At 37.6% G+C, this 17,360-nt stretch overlaps 2 protein-coding genes across 3 annotated transcripts in view; both read right to left on the reverse strand.

The window, feature by feature from the left end:
• Positions 1-7,213: 7,213 nt before the first annotated feature.
• LOC149923652 (beta-hexosaminidase subunit alpha-like) lies at positions 7,214-13,187 on the reverse strand. 2 transcript variants are annotated; one of them, XM_090159990.1, is made up of 12 exons: positions 12,969-13,167; positions 10,953-11,235; positions 10,770-10,888; positions 10,596-10,706; positions 10,420-10,521; positions 10,150-10,288; positions 9,852-10,050; positions 8,582-8,738; positions 8,320-8,515; positions 8,168-8,258; positions 7,532-7,636; positions 7,214-7,472 (listed from the first exon to the last, which is right to left on the reverse strand). In XM_090159990.1, exons 1-12 carry the CDS (start codon positions 13,071-13,073, stop codon positions 7,379-7,381), a joined length of 1,701 nt encoding a protein of 566 aa, XP_090016116.1. In that variant the 5' UTR covers positions 13,074-13,167; the 3' UTR covers positions 7,214-7,378. The 2 variants fall into 2 exon arrangements, with proteins under 2 accessions (XP_090016116.1, XP_090016117.1); XM_090159991.1 differs by lacking the exons at positions 7,214-7,472; positions 7,532-7,636 and having other exon boundaries at positions 8,164-8,258; positions 12,969-13,187.
• Positions 13,188-16,569: 3,382 nt separating this feature from the next.
• Positions 16,570-17,360, reverse strand: part of Gbeta76C (guanine nucleotide-binding protein subunit beta-2) — a 31,800-nt gene continuing 31,009 nt past the window's right edge. The window contains exon 11 of the mRNA XM_090160861.1: positions 16,570-16,775. The gene's annotated coding sequence lies outside the window, so the exon portion shown is untranslated. The remainder of the gene's footprint in view (positions 16,776-17,360) is intronic.

Genomic DNA, 17,360 nt, shown 5'->3' on the forward strand with positions numbered 1-17,360 from the left:
CTGGCATTTGTTAGTAGTAGGATCTTTGGGAAAAATCCAATTATGGGGGGTATTCCTCCCAATCTTAATATCAGGAAGTAGAGGGGTAGTCTGGATCCTTTGAATATAAATATAGTTTTATTAAGTGAGTTAATATTATGTTTATTCAAAATATTTGATAAAATAGCTAAGGTGATTGAGTAGACAAGAAAATCATTATAACAATTTTTAAGTTAAGTTTTAGTGCCACTAGGAGCCACGCTAAATGGGAGATAGACGAAAATCCTAGAATTTTTTTGTGGTAGTTTGGTTGAACCCCCCTAAGACCCCAAAAATTAATGATAATACAATATAAAATAAGAGATTTATTTTAGTTATTGTTAAGGTTACTAGAAGTAAAGGGGTCAATTTTTGTCATGTTAGGATAATAAATGTGTTTAGTCAACTTACACTCTCTAAGAGTGTAGGGACTCAGAAGTGTAAGGGAGCTGCCCCCATTTTTGTTATTAATGCTAAGAGTATGAGAGAAGAGGATGAAAAATTTATTTATATTTGTACGGATCTGATAATGAGTATCGAGGAAGCCACCCCCTGGACAAAGAAATATTTTATAGCAGCTTCTGAGCTACTAATATTTACTTTATTAATGATTAAGGGGATAAGGCCTATCAAGTTTATTTCTAGGCCAAATCAGACTAAAAATCAGGACGAAGCTCTTAGGGAGATTATTGGCCCTAATAAAACTATTATTAAGAAAATTAGGTTGGCAGGTTTTATGATTATAAAAGGAGTTATTCTCATCGTTAGGTTATGGGCCTAAAAGCTTAGTTAGCTTACTTTTAAGTTTTGGTGTCGTTGCAAAGTGCTCTTTGAAGGCACAGGGGATAAGTTGTCTTATTAAACTTAATTTTTTCTTTTTTACCCTAGCTTAGAAAAAGGAAAATTAGGTTTTATTATACTATATTATTATTGTTAGGCGGTTCAGTTAGGTATTCTTTTTAAGGTTTATTGTTTTGTTTGAGTTACTGGATAGATTAATTTAAGCTAAAATCTTTTATAGTTGCTTTAAAGTTTTATATGCGTTTTGATAGACTTTGAGGGTAGAAATATTATTTATGTTTATCTAATTTCTTTATGTATAGATTAAAGTGAATTAGCCAGCTAAAAGCGTGCCAGCCGCTGCGGTTATACGTAAGGTTTATATAAAGTTTGTTTATGCGCATTTTGACTATGATCTTTAAAAAAAATTAAGGGTTAATTAGTGAAATATTATTTTTTAATAAATTTTATGGTTTGTTGGATGTAAAGTTAGGGTAAAGACTAGGATTAGATACCCTTCTATGCTAACTTATATTGTTTTAAGGAATAATTTTAAAATTAAAGAATTTGGCGGTGTTTTATCCTCCTAGAGGAACTTGTCCTGTAATCGTATGTACCCCGATAAATCTTACCCTGGTTTTTATTAATTAATTGAGTTTATATACCGTTGTTGTTGGATTACTTAGCTAAATAAATTGTTAGTTTTCATTATAGATAGGTTGGTTTTATTACTTCAAATCAAGGTGTAGTTTATGCTTAGGTAGAGATGTGTTACTTTAGTAAAGGTTTGGACCATGAATTGAATTTTTGTGCGAAAAAGGATTTATTAGTAAATTTTTATTAATAAGATGAGTTGAATCAGGCTCTAGAACATGCACATATCGCCCGTCACTCTAATTTTAATATTAGATAAATCGTAACAAAGTAGATGTAAGGGAATTTGTATCTAGAGGTTAGAGTAGAGCTTAAAGCGATTTATTTACATTAAATAGTTCTTTGTATAACGGAGTGCTCTTATGAATATTTTTTAGTTTGAGTATTAGGGGTAAATTTGGTTGAATAAGCTAATTGTTTTTTTGCTTTATTAAATCTTTTTGAAAAAGTTAGATAAGTGTGAACTGTGAAGGTGTTAAAAGATTTAGTTGAACGTAGAACTTTTTGTACCTTTTGTCTCGGGGTAGATTAAAATTTTAGATATATTTTAGTTTCCCGAATTAGAATGAGTTAGATGCTTAAGTGTTAATTGTGACAAAATTAATAGAATAAGTATTTAGTAGTGAGATGCTAATCGAATTTTAGGTTATCTGGTTTCTTTAGAAATTAAAAAGGTAGGTGTTATTCGGCTACAAAGAATAGCAAAAAGTTTGTTAGGGTTAAGCTTAACATATGATTTTTATATATTTTTTTAGAGGTAGTTAGTGAGGCTTAATAGTGGCTTGTTGTTTAATAACATTTTTTTGTTAAGAATTGAAGGGTTATAAAGAGAAGATTTTAGTTTTAAAAAATTGTTCATAATGATTTAATTAGTAGAGATAAGAACTGGTTATTTTTTGGTCAAGTTTTAGTTGAATTGGTTTGAATTTAAGTTTAATAGAGGAACTCGGCAATCATTTACCTTAACTGTTTATCAAAAACATTTCTTTAAGGGTAGTTATTTAAAGTAAATTCTGCCCCCTGGTTATACTAAAGGGCCGCAGTAGCCTGACTGTGCTAAGGTAGCATAATCATTTGGTTTTTAATTGAGATCTGGTATGAAGGGATAAATAAGGTGTGTCTATCTTTTTTAAATATTTTGAATTTAAATTTTTAGTAAAAATGCTAGAATAAGTCTATGGGACGATAAGACCCTATAAAGCTTAATTGTCTTAATTTTAAAAAAAATTCTAGTTTTACAGCTAAGCTAATTGTACTGGGGCGGTAGCTAATGAACTTAGTTCAGTTAAAATTAATGAAGATCCATTTTTGGTGAAATAAGACTAAGTTACTTTAGGGATAACAGGATAATATACTTTTGGAGTTCTAGTCGAAGAGTATGTTTGTTACCTCGATGTTGAATTAATTAAACTGGAAGGTGAAGAAGCTTTACTAGTTAGTCTGTTCGACTATTAAAAAATTACATGATTTGAGTTCAAACCGGTTTAAGCCAGGTTGGTTTCTATCTATAGTTTTTAAAAAGTTTCTTAGTACGAAAGGACCAGAATCTATAAATTATTTATATTATGTTAATTAGTAAAAATTTATTTGGTTAATATGGCAGATTAGTGTGTTGAATTTAAGCTTCATTTATAAGACAGTGTCTTTTTTAACAATTTTGTTAATTTTAAGCTATACTTTGATGTTAGTGTGTCTTCTAGTGAGTGTCGCTTTTTTTACTTTACTGGAACGTAAGGTATTAGGTTATATTCAGGTTCGTAAAGGGCCTAATAGGGTGGGCTATATTGGTCTTTTACAACCTTTTTCGGATGGCTTAAAGTTAATGACTAAAGAGCAGATTTGGCCCTTATATAGTAATAAAGTGATTTTTTACTTAAGACCGGTGTTGGGCCTATTTTTAGCTTTAGCTTATTGAGCTTTATGTAATTTAGGGGGTGTTGTTTTTTTTTATCAGTATGGTTTAATTTATTTTTTAGTTTTGTCGAGTCTAGGTGTTTATTCTCTTTGGAGCTCTAATTCTATTTATAGAATGTTGGGTTGTTACCGGGCTGTGGCTCAAACTATTTCTTATGAGGTAAGTTTGGCTTTAATTTTATTGAGTGTTGTTCAGTTGGTGGGTAGTTTTAATTTGGGGGAGAGTTGAGGTTTTTCTTTAGTGAAGTTGGGTCTTTTATTAGTTTTATTATGGGTGTGGTTTTTATCTTGTCTTGCTGAGACTAACCGTAGTCCTTTTGATTTTGCTGAAGGGGAGTCTGAATTGGTGTCAGGGTTTAATGTTGAGTATGGCTCTGGGGGCTTTGCTCTAATTTTTAGTGCAGAATATGGTAATATTCTTTTTATAAGTTTGCTTAGTTGTTATTTGTTTTTTAATATAGACTTTTTTTAGTTTTATTTATGGTAATATTTTTATTTTTATGAGTGCGAGGTTCTTTCCCCCGTTATCGTTATGACAAACTAATGATGTTAGCTTGGAGGTGTATTTTGCCCTTGGTTTTAGGGTATTTTGGGTTTTTATACGGAGTGTTAGTATAAGGTTTTTAATTACTTTGTCAGATAGATTGAGTTAAATTTAGAATTTAAATAGGGCTTAGGCCAGGTAATAGTATTAATAAGAATGTTAATTCTCCCTTTATCTCTTTTGCTTATGGGCGTTGTAAAATCTAGATTTAAATTAAATAAATCATTAGGTTACCTATATTTTGCCATTTCCCATTTTCAAAATGGTCATTGTGTCAACTCTAGAAAGAGTTGGTTTGCTTAGCTACCCTCTTACTCCATCTTTGAGTCCTCTACTTGTATTAAAGGGGCCCCCGATAGCCTAGTGCCTAGAGGCCCCCAAGGGTCTTAATCCGGCACTGGAAAAACGCAACGGGTGCCTTACGCGGCCGTCACTACTCCTCCCGCTGAGGGGGGTTACGCGCGTAGCTAGACGAAACACGAAATCGCACAGGTGCGACAAAGAGATAAATAAACAAACAAACAACAAGCTATCTTGTGACTAGATTTAAGGCTTGTATATATATAGTTCTCTTCGCTATATTTGGACGACTATTTTGAAAAGACCGTCAGTGGTAGAGATGTAGACATGTAGTGTAAGAAAAAAAGGGTGACTCACTACTTTCTCTTTTGAGGGATTCCACCCAATGACGTTACCATGGTTCAAGCGATTTTTTTTAAATTTTGCACACAGTCTGGTCAGTTTTAGGAACGACTAATTCTGAGTTTTTATCTAAAATTTCCTAGTAGTTATTGAAATACGCCCTTACAACCACTAGCCCCGGTTTTTTGTGTGGCGCGTTTACGTAATTCGCCCCCCTTGAATAAAAGTTGAATATCTTTCTATCCAACCATTAGAAATTAATGAAAATTAGTTTATTGTGTAAATTGGGCTGCAGAACGCAGAAGTCGTGTTAATTGTTTTGTAGATAGCAAAGTTTATGAGTTAAAGGCGAAAAAGTCGAAAATATTTGTATTTTCAGGGGTAACGTGCTAAACACTATAAGATGATGTGGAAATGTGATAAGTTGCGATTTTAAGAAATACCTAGAGAGCTTACTATCTACAAAACAATTAACACGACTTCTGCGTTCTGCACCCCAATTTACCCTAGAAACTAATTTTTCATTAATTTCTAATGGTTGGATAGAAAGATATTCAACTTTTATTCAAGGGCGGCGAATTACGTAAACGCGGCTCACGAAAAATCGGGGCTAGTGGTTGTAAGGGCGTATTTCAATAACTACTAGGAAATTTTAGATAAAAACTCAGAATTAGTCGTTCCTAATACTGACGAAACTGTGTGCAAATTTTAAAAAAAATCACTTGACCCATGATAACATCATTGGGTGTATTCACGTGGAATGGCCCTTTTATGTTAACAGTCTACAGCCCCCTGGAAGTAGGCAGCCGTAAGCACGCCCCACGAAGCAGGAAAAAAACTGTTTCAGGGGCGTGATATTTTAACTATATAAGCCCTGAAAAAAATTTTCCCTGCTTCATGGGTGCGTGCTTACAGCAGCCTACTTCCAGGGGGTAGTAGGTCAAACTTTGAAGCCCTCTAGCGCTCTTTAAACTCGTCGCAGAGAAACGCGACAAAAACCTGCATACTTCTCAGCGCATCCCCTACAACCACCAGAAATGTCTGTACTGACTATTGAATCACCCTGTATATAAGTTGACAAAGTAACTTAGTTAGTTATAGTAGTAGTATAGTTTCAGATGGTTATTCATACCAGAGAAAACACATGTTTTAAATTCGAAAATAACTGGCTAATGTTTAATGTTAATAATAGTAATTTTTATCTCCTGATATAATAATGCATAAATATTTTCACCCAAAGTAAGGGTTATTTACATTTTTGGAACCATTTTAATTTTTAATGGGCATTGGCTGTATCACACGGCGATTTCCAAAGACAAGAGGAATTCGCCGAGAGTTTTTAGTCTTTAGTCAATGGCGAAACAGACCATTATTAAAAAAATTCATTAGGTAAATAGGTAGTGGCATTCTTATGTTGATTATGTTACTTATGGGAAAAAATCCTGGCGGCGCCACTGGTGGGTGACTGGGTGTCGTGAGTCTGTCTACGCGACACTCTACACACAGTATAGAAGAAGCGAATTGAGCAGTTAGCAACAAGAAATATAAACAGTCTCTCTCTCTCAGTAGGCTGGTTCGGGTCGGGTCTATAGCACATTTTGTCAAGAATACATAGTTTGACCAAAAATTATGAAAGCCTAATTTTGATGGTTAAAAATGGTAAGTGGCCAGTGGCCAGTTATTTAATTAAACTACCTAGGCTCTACTGGCCACAGGTCCAGTTTAAAAAAATTCCTTATTTCTCACCCTGTCCCAGACTACCTCGGTCAGTACCAAAGACTATATAAGTGTAAGAATTTATATAGTTTTTAGTCAGCACTATATTCCCGAGAAGAACGGCGTTGGGGTCCCATGACTTACGCGCGTCTTTATTGGTTCTCGCTCGCGGGGGGTAAGTTTTAAAAGATTGAGCCCCTCAAACAAGGTAGCAAGTGAAGGGAAAGGTCATTTTTGTTTAAAAGCTACACTCTCCTCTATTTTCTCTTGATAAGATCCGATGCGTCCCGAATTCCCGGAAGAAAATAAATATTTGCTCTCAAACCTTAATTACGTTTCTATAAACGCACTCGTAAATTCTTCCGAGGTTGATAAGCTTTTCAGTTTTCAGGGAAGTTAGAAAGGTAATCTTAGCTTTAGTCGTAAGCAACTGGTTAGACGAAGACACCAACCAATTTTGTTTTATTCACCGCGATTCCAGGGGTGTATAGGCAACAGGAGGCCACTCCAAGAGACAAAGTAAAGCGTGGACAACATATGTAGTCCGTTCTTCCAGTAAACTGATTAATCAGGGGTGAGATATGTGTTACGGCCATGCTAAAGTGGGGGGGGGAGACTTGGGGATGGGGAGGGGACACCCGTGAAGGAATATAACAACCACCTGTTGGGGGATTGATGGTCGCCCTCACACGGCCATCCACAAACTCTGCCTCTCAGGTCCTTGACTACCCCAGTAGTCCCGGCAGCCAAAATCTTATTCGAACGATGAAGATTTTTTATTCGACTACGCTGAAGATGGCGCCACACAACACCATGGTGTTTTCACCACTTCTAATTAATGCTCTGCGGAAAGGTTTAAATTGGCGCCATCCAGGATTAATAAAAGCGTTAATATCTCAAATGGCTTCGTTGTAAGAAATTTGTATACGAGAAAAATTCTGAAACTATTTGGCTCGTAACACTTTATTTTGTATATATATATATATAAATACGTGAAATGTAAAGCTGAACAATTTACTGAGAACCGAAAAAATTAAATTAAAAAGGGAAATTAGTAAAAATTCGTCATTTGATATTTCGACGGTTTAAAGCGAGGAAAATGGGATGATTTTAGAAGCAAGGGATTTCCTCCTCTTTTTCGTTGATGTCCCACTCATAGTCCCCGCAGTATCCGTTCAATATTGGAGACGCCTGGATTCCACGTCTGTAAATAATCGATTTAGGGTTAGTGACTTTCACGTCATCCGTTGTCACGTCAAATACCTCAACATTCTGCATCTTTGTTGGTCCAATCTGAAGTTGGCGTCGTCCGTGTTGTTCACCGAAGCGTCACTCCACAACCTTTCCGCGACGGCTGACGCGCGGGGCCTGTGAACAGTTTACATCGAGATAAGAACATTATAACTAAGTTTTACATAAGTGTGTTATTTAAATTTTTAGTGAGAGGCAGTTCTATAATAAACACACATGTTTGTGGGACTTACGACCAAAGATAAAATAGAACTCCGTACACTAGATTCGAATTCTGAGAGCTTTCGGATTGAGGGTTTTGTAACGAAGCGTTTACCCACTTCCGGCACGTGACCTCCGAAATATCGACTTCCATTGGTCGCGGTATTGTCCAATCCCGGCCAACTTTGATGACGCGCTGGTAACTACGGAGCGAATTTTTTCTGAGTTCCGACTGGAAGTGGGTAAACGCTATTGTCTACGCGAAGCAGTGATGTCGAATCTAGGGTACGAGGTTTACATTATCTTTGTTCAGACTAAGTTTCGAGAAGGTGCACTAGAGTTAGATAATTGGTTTGAAAGTGGCGTATTTTGAGCTCCATCACAAGCTTACTATTACAACTTACAACGTATCCACGCCATAGTGGCAAAGGATATCGTAGTTCTTACCAAAGTCTGGACAGCAAGTTGGTCCCGTCGACGTATTCTCCCCACAAGCAGACTTCCCCTCCAACCACCAGGTCCTTCTCAGCTTCGGTGCCTGCCATAAAATTCCGTGAAACACAGTTCTCAATGTAAATCCAAACTATAATTGTATCTACCATTAAACGCTCTGGGATCGCATTCGTAATATTTCTTCCAGTCGGGTCCGTAGCTGATGTAGTTCAAGTACCAACAAGCGGACAGGACAATCTGATAGCCCTTCCTAGCGATCGGCTCGATGTAATTCTCCCATTTGTCCATTTTTGAGTCCAAGTAGGTGTCCTTCCAGACTCCAACGATGGTGTCGGGTGACATCTAGTGGATTAAACGCGTAAAAGCTTGTAGTTCATTGCTCTTCGTTTTGAAAATTCAAAGACGTACCACGACGCCATTATCGACGGGATCTTGCCAGGTGATATACTTGTAGCCCACGTCTTTGACATTAGCGACGGTTTTCCTGACGTAATGTTGCTCGATTTCGTTGATATTCGTCATGCCATTTTGTTTCATAAAGTCGGCGATGATCGGACTTGAATTCCTGCGAGTGTTCAATTTTAAGTTAGCCCTTGTTCTTTTTGAATGGATTAAAGGGAGTGTAAAGGGTTTTGAAATTTTTGAGATTGTAGGTTCTCTACCCTCGTGCTCGTGCGCGAAATGAGTTTTTGAGACGACGCATGCGTGCCCGCTCGAAATTCGTTTGCGAGCTTTATGTATGCATCCGCATTTAATAGTGTAATGAAGGGCTTGCCCCAGTATTTCAAATAACACATTCTCAGTATCATAATTTTTTACTTGTACGATTTAAGACACCACCCCTGTAGCAGAAAGAGTCGATTTAGGGCTTTGTTCGAAAAGTTGCTTTTGGGTCCTGGTACAAATGAGGACACAAAAAGTCTTAAAAGGGGTTTTGATATAATTCGGCGTAAGTACGTTTTTGATCCCTTTTATAAGGAAGGCGACGGTACAATTTGGAACCACTTGCCGACTCAAAAGGACCTTAATATCTATAACTATAAAGGCCCATTTTCATGCTCGCTGGTAGCGGATAAAAATTGTCAAAATTCGCATCCGCTACTCGCAAGCGTGAAAATAAAGCTAAAATATCTGTTTGAAACAGATCGACGCGGAAAGTGAAAAAGTGTGTAGCGGAAGCGGATTTTGTCAATTTTTACCCGCTACCAGCGAGCATGAAAATGGGGCTTAAGTCTTAAAGTTGGTCCTTTTATTTATTTATTTATTTGTATATCATATTCCTAAAAACTCGAGAACGGTTAGCTCTAGAGCTTTGAAATTTTAACTCAATGTTCAGGGCCTGATTTCCAACTAAACGCGCCTAATTCCTAATACCTGACAGGGGTTATTAATCTAATTCAATTTTATTTTCCGCCCGTCCCGAACTTTTTGAACGGGTTAGTGTGAAATTCGTAGAAGCGGAGTTAGTGTGAAAGAAAGGGACTTCGTAGAAGAGGAGGTTTAGTTGCGATTTTTAAGTAGTTCAGAACCTTTTACCTTTCTTACGTACAAATCAGATCTATTTCATTCAAACTAAGACTAAGAGTAACGAAATTCAGATAGTAAATAAGCACAAGCCATTTAAGGGCTTTGGCTACCGGGGCACTTATCTTCTTTTGATGACTCGGTCGGAACTTACCAACAAGCGTAGTAGACTTCGTCCATGCCCAAATGTACGTACTGATCTTTGAAGACTTCTTTTACCTCCTTCATCAACTCTTTGTACATTTCGTAAGTGCCATTATTCAAAGGGTCCAAAAATTCACTAGCGGCGAACTCGGGGTGCCTCGGGGTATTTGGTTTGTCTTCACCCTCGCCGTAGCAAGGAGTTAGAAGATCTGAAAAGTAGTCATTATAGATTTGAGAGGTTTAACCAACTGTCACATTGGAGGAGTTAATTTTGCCCATAATATATGGTTAAAATGCCAGTTACGTACGAGGGAAGGCTTTTCCCAAGGCTTGGGTATGTCCCGGGGTGTCGAACTCTGGAATGACCCTGATGCCACGGAGTCGGGCGTATTCGATTATCTCCTTAATATCCTTTTGCGTGTAGATATGTTTTGGGCTGTAAGCTCCCTTTTTTGAGAAAAAGGAAACCAGTTAAATTTGAATAAATATAGAAAACCCGTCTTTTAACGCGATTGAACTGTCATAATTGGGAGGAAAGTGTGTCTAGAATTTTAAATGAGCCAAGTAACCGGACGTACTAAAAGAGTTAAGTTGGGGAATCGCTTGCTCTCGAAAGGCCAAGATTGGTCGTCGACCAGATGCCAGTGGAAGACGTTCATTTTGTTGTAAGACATGGCGTCCTGTCGGTGCGGGTGAAAAACGAATTAGCATTTGTTATTCCCAGAGGCTGTACCGAGGTTATTGCCAAACGTACCAAGTTCTTTTTCAACGACTTCTTCGGTTGGAAATGGCGTGCAGTGTCCAGGAGTAAACTTCTGAATTTGTAACGAGGAAAATCGTTGATTCTGGTTACGTTAATCATATACTGCGAAGCGAATTACTACGGTTAATTAATCTTAATTATAGAGAAATTTAACTGAAATTTTACTCCGTGAGAATCATCGTTTTGGAACACAAGTTGGCTGAACGTTTCTAAGCCTCTGAGGGCACCCCAAACAGTCTTAGCTCTGATTGTTGCCGCTCCTTCCGTGGGGACATCGATAGAATCTGAAATGACGAAGCTATTGTTAGGGAATGCGTCATTCCAAGATGACGACGACGAAGACCGTACATTTCTCGTCTTCTCCGTGTCCCGGGTATTCGCAATGACTGCCCTTGAAGTTTTCGACCTGCAGGTTGAGTCCTGGTAATTGCGGCATGCCCTGTTGGACGATGCCTCGTTTGCGGTCTATGAAGATGATGTTGCGATAACGTTGCAGGGCACTGTCCACCACGTCGCATTCTCGAGCGTTCGAGGTAAAGAAGAAATTCAAGGGGTCCAAAGTCAATAATTTTTCGTCTTTCTCCCAGGTTTGCGGCTGCGGCCATGGGGAACCAGGAGGAGCTCGCTCACCCTAGACAAATACACATCAAACCAATTGGACACTTTGAAGGGACACATTATAATTTTCGCGTCTCCCTGTAGCACCGAAACTGAACTGTCATAAATCTAATAGTATGCCTTTTATTATTCGTTACTAAAATATTTCAATTTATCCGTAAAAGCAAATACATCTGTTTCCATATTTAAATACGAAACAGCAAAGTTCTTTTGTTATCTACTGTTGGTATCAAAGTATTTTATTGAATTTGAGAGCTTTCAAGGTTGTTTCACGCCTTTTTGAACTTCTATTTTCATTTTAACTTCAAAGCTAGTAAGCTACAATCTAATTGATGTAGATTTTACCTCAACCTTGGCTTTCCTCGAAGAATAGTATTTTCATTACAGTAGGCAAAGCGAGAAATATCAAAAATTCAGAAAATGAGATTTATGATAGTGGCGTGGTATTAATCGAGAAAAAGGTGAAGAATATGGTCGACATCGAAACAGGAACTTATTGGCATGAAATAAAAAAGTTATCTAGGCTGCGATATAGTTTCGACAGTGCGCTGGAGGGACTGGGAAAAGACTAGTTTTCTGAGGGTGCCACTTAGACAAATACTCGAAAAACAATATTTATCTATGCAATATATCTAAGCCGCGATAAATAATAATAGGAAAACCCTATTGCCAAGGCCTTTTACATCAAATTACTTTTATACTCTAGCTTTATTATTAATTCCCAAAACACCTTATCATAATCACCAAATCATTTTAAAACCATTGATAAACATTGTTTTAAATTAGTTTTTAATAATAATCGAGTCACACATGTAAAACGTTCCTAAAATTAACGGCTAAATTATCAAAAGTTGAGATACGTAATTCTACTCGGCTATTTAATTTTATAATCTCTTATCACTTTTCTTAAGCTTATTTGCAATATTAGATTACCTTTTGCATTTTTATAGATTGGAAACAAAAAACTGGTTTTTCCCAAATAGCAATTTTAATAGGAATGAAAATATTTAGTCATCGATCTTTTGATCATACAGTGTGAGATTTTAGTCGGAGTCAAATTTCAAAAGTTTTATTAGCTTGCGTTTTACGGTGACAGTTGACAATATCAAACTTTGACGAAATTCATGTAAAACAATCTGAAAGTCAACTATTTTAAAATAAAGGTCAAGGCTTGAGCGTAAAACAATAACAAGCACACTGGCTTTACGCATTACTCGCAGTCAAAATCTACTTCTTAAAAATAAAATTAGTTTACACCCTAAAATTTAAAATTCGCCGAAAACGGAGCTGCGCGCTCAAACTCCTTTACGCGTTCTTCAAATTTCCAGATTTGTTTATGTTATTGTGGAAGAATATTTTAAAATTTATTAATATTATAAAAACCAGACTTTTTTTTAAAACCAGTCTCGAAAATTGACCACACCGACCCGAGTCGGGATGAAAATCCGGGGATCCGCGTACGATCACCCAAATACTCCAGAACTGCTTTTTACATTAAACCCGTGCGGTAACTCCTGGTGTTACCCTCTGAGCCAGACTTACTATACCACCAAGTAACATTAGCTAACAACGCTTCTGGCTACGTTTAATTTTTAACGACGTAGATGGACATTTATCGCGAAATAGAGATTTTACGTACTTCTGTTAAAATGTTTTATATTTGAACGAATTAAAAAATTGCTTTTCCTTCTTACGTATATTTAGGTCGATCTGGTTTCGGTAATAATTAACTGAAGGGATACTTACCGGCAGTGGCAACCTGACTTCGATGTAGGTGATGTATCCATGGCCGTAGAACAAAGCGGCTGTTAAAACCACCAAAGTTAGGATTGTTTGACGCCCGAATGTCATGTTGGCTCTAATTGGCCTATTTCTAGCGCGTGGAATCAAAGAACAGCTCTCTAGCACGGGAAATTGCGATGTGAAACACGCGGTAACTTCAAGCTGCTTCCTATCTTCAAGTTTCGCCCGATAGTCTTTATCCAAAAACCACGTGGTATGTATCGACCAATCGCGAGTCTAGTTCTGGGTTCGCACCTCTGAGATCTATAAAAACTTGCCAAAAACCTGTTTGCGTTCCGAACGTTAGGAGCTTTTTAAGGAGTAAATAATATTGATAATATACACTGTTATAAACGCGCCTCCCAAATCGACTACCATTACATTACAGTCTACGGGGAGGGTGATGAAAAAACCTGTTTTGGGGGGATGAAATTTCTGCGGTAGACGTTTTACAATCACCGTGTGTAAGTCTGTCTGCGCAAACGCGTTCGCAGTATCAGGGTGTAAAAACCACGTTCGCAGTTTTTGAAAACCGTTCTTTCTTCAATTGTATGAGTGTACGTGCAATTAGTGAAATTGCATTGTGTCGTGACGTACGTTGGAGTGTTTGCAACTGTTGTCTGAGTGTAATATGGCGTATGTTGGAGTTTTTGTACTTCTACTCTCTGTCTGCTACTAGTTGGCCCTAAATGGGTTGGAGTGTGCAATAACTGGTGGCTTTACCGGGGAGTTGGGGTCCGGCTCTTGTAACAAATAAGGGCGGTGGCGCACTGGGAGATGTTAGCTCTGATCAAATGGTCCTATCTCCACCTCCGACTTCGGTCAGGTTTGGGCTGGATGCTGAACTTCGGTTCAGGCTAACGGAGAGGGTCCAGGCAAACTGATCGCCTCGGCGGATTGGGTAGCCTGCTGTGGGGCGGCGGGCCTCCATATGCGGGCACGGCGGTCCTGTTTCCCGGCCTTTTTGATTCACACCGGGATCTCCGGTGCCAGCTGTGCCGGGTTACTTGGGCTGCTGTGTGCCCGTCGTTCCCCTTTAGGAGCTCTCTCCAAAGGGTTTGGCTCCTTACCTACGTAGGTAGGGTGTCGGCTGGAGTTGCTATAGCATCCATTCTAAATCCCACTGCTGTGTGCGAAGTGGGGATTGGTTCACCCATTGCTGCACCTTCTGCTGGGTTGAGTGGCTTGCGTCAAAGGTGAGACCATCAGTAGTAGGGTTCTGCTACCCATGCTGGATTTGTCACCTGTCCGGGCTAGGTGGACGCTGGCGTAGGGCACTATGATGATAGGCCTCCGGTGGTATGGTCTCTGTTACTAGGTGCACCGGGCTATAAATTCTGACACACTGTCTGCTACTAGTTATTGACTTTTGGGACGGACCGAGCGTTTAGGGTTACGTTAAAAATCTTAGCATCGAAATGACAGGTTTTCCACCAAATTTTCGCGATGTACGTTTCATTACCAATTTGCGAAAGCATCGGGTCACTCGGGTGAGATTTGAAACCGGGCCCTCCTGCTTGACAGACGAGTGTTCTACCATAGAACCACCGACACGTACTTTTATAATCGTATTAATGTCAATTTATTCTATAATATTTTAAATATTTATAAATTATATTAAAATTAATGAATTATTTTCAAAAAGTGGATTGTTTATCGCTGAGCCATTAAATTGAAAAGAAAAAATATCATCGGAAAACTCTTACGAGGAGATTTATATTTTGGCTTGCTAACTTGTTTAAAATACGTTTTCTGTAAAATATAGTGAGTTACATATTCTTTATTAACGTGTTTTTTTTTAAATAAATACAATAAATACATGTATAATAATAAATAACTTAGCGCAGTATAGTATCGCTCTGTAGCTTTGGTCTATGGCCGCCATTTTGAGGGTAGTTTTTGTCTATAGGAAAAATTATGGGTAACGTTGACATACGTCACGCCGATATTACTCTACGACCTAGATTTTATGTACTTCTAATCTAACGTGTAACATTGGAACATCGTCGTCTTATCTCTATAAATCGAACAATGGTATAATTTAGAATGGTAATGTAATTGAATAAGTAGTATGTAGGAATTTTTTGGGAACAATTCTAAGTGGCAAGTTTGAAAATTTTCTTCGTTGATATTGTGGCCAAAGTTATCATTTATGTTTGACAAATAAGCGTTATTTTATCAATTTATCGTAAATACACAAAAAAGTTAAATTTGCTTATAGTATTGACGTAGTATCTTCTTCTCTTCAATTTCATTATTTGTATTTGACGCTTGTGGAAAATAAAAACTGACCTAAAAATATTCTTCATTATAATGACGCGTTCTACTTTGTTAGTGGCGCTTTTTCCTGACAGTTAATAAGGACCTAGATTTCATTTTAGGCCCTTATGAAATTTTATAATGAGTGAAACAATGCTGATCCACGGATAATAAAAATAATACGCTGTTTGATGTAATATACTGGAAGCACCATGGAAAATCTTGACCAACGGTACCCGCAATGTATTTGCTGGGAACATGGACCAAAAATCTAAAGCTACGGTCACGTTGGAGTTTAAAACTCAGTTTCGGTCGGTTTGAATGCCACTTTTGACCGCCGTCGATAATTCTTGGTTCACACATGGTTCACACGTGCGAAATCAGAATTTTGAAAATACTAAAATGTATCCCAAACCAATTAGTTTGTCATGTATACTATACATACAGTAATATTATTTCGAATTTTATTCCCGTTATTTTTGAAAATACGAGTATTTTTACTTCCCCGCTTGTCGTTTAGAAAGCGATTCTAAGCGAACCGACTTGGACGAGTTGCTTCCCGAACCAACACGAAGCGATTTCTCACGCTGGTTTTGAAAACTAGTTATCTAAAACCTATGAGCAACAAACACAGCACCCCACACAAGGAGAACGCAACCCGTCAAAAGTCGTGTATTTTCTTGCGTACAGTTTTCATTGGTTAGACGCTTTAGCGCCTGCTGCCGTTGGAAGGGGAAAATTCGGAAATTGTCTTCCCCTTTTCCGTAAAACGCTAAGTGTAAAGGTTCGTTAAATGACATTTGTACACAGCCCTGCGTTAGCGTGTTTAAAGGCTAGCTGCATTCTCCTTGTGTTTGTTGCTCCTAGCTAAAACGAAGAGATTTAAAGCAAATGTCGGCTCTATCATTGCCACCTGTGTAATGATAAGGCCCTTGTTATCATTGATATAGAATATCATGAATATAGACAATTCTTCTAAAAAACCACTTTACTGGAGAACATGTTGCCATCTATTAATGGCAAAGGAAGCTAAAACTCAAAATAGCGAAACGATAACGTCGTCAGATGACCATTTATAATTATTATAATTAAACAACTTAACTCTACTTCTAGTGGATTTTAACCTAAATTATGTATTCCATTTAAAATATATTTTTAAAAATTACTATAATTTAAGTTATTGACAAATTTACAAACGAGCCAATCAACGCGAGGGGTATTTTTACGTCTCGCCTTTTGGGCCGAAATGTAGCGCATTGCTTGTTTTTCGACGGTAGCGACATCTATTGAAAAAAGAGCTACTTAATTCACGTCGAGCCGACACTTGCTTTAAGGGGTAAGTGTGAACTTGGTTTAAGGGAACTCGCTGTTCAGGCTTTAAAAAGCACACGTTAATACTGGGAAAAGTAAAATCTCGGCTAATTTTAGTTGAATGTGGACAAACTTGGCTTCGCTGTAGTCGTTTTCCAACCTAGTTTCGTTGAGAAGCTGGAGCGTTCACGTTCAATAGATCTTAAAAGAAATTGATTTGAAAAACTTCAATGGTTACATTGTATAAATAGGTGCGTGCTTATTCACTCTTACAAATTGTTAGTGATATTTGAACACAATTGACGGCTTTTAAAATTCATTTTGCGCGTGAAAATACCCCTACATGTTATGGTCAAAAAAGCACGCAAAGAAGGCTGTGTGCCCAGGACATGTACCTGTAGTGTCACGCGCTAAAACGTCATTTCAAAATCCGTCAATTCTCGAGGTGCTTCAAAGCGGCTGGTGTACCATGGACTAATTAATGTATACATTAATTAGTCCATGGGTGTACCTCAGTAAGCCTTCCGATTTAGGCCACGCCAGTCGCCTACCGTGTCAAAATATCGGGAAACGCTTAACAGTTAGTCCCCTTAGATTCTTCGTCCATGCTGGGAAGTTTAGTTATCCCCTACCCCCACCCTTTATTATCTAATCGATTTAAGAAGTAAGTTAGTAATGCCATCTGGTGGTGGTTTTTTTAATAATATCGATTTTTATTTCTATTGAATATTCTACAAATAATAATTATAATGGAATTAGTAATAAATTAAATAATTTAATTGATAA

The sequence above is a fragment of the Leiobunum rupestre genome, chromosome 10, assembly GCF_980474605.1.
Source record: "Leiobunum rupestre chromosome 10, qqLeiRupe1.1.hap1, whole genome shotgun sequence".
NCBI lineage: Eukaryota > Metazoa > Arthropoda > Arachnida > Opiliones > Sclerosomatidae > Leiobunum > Leiobunum rupestre.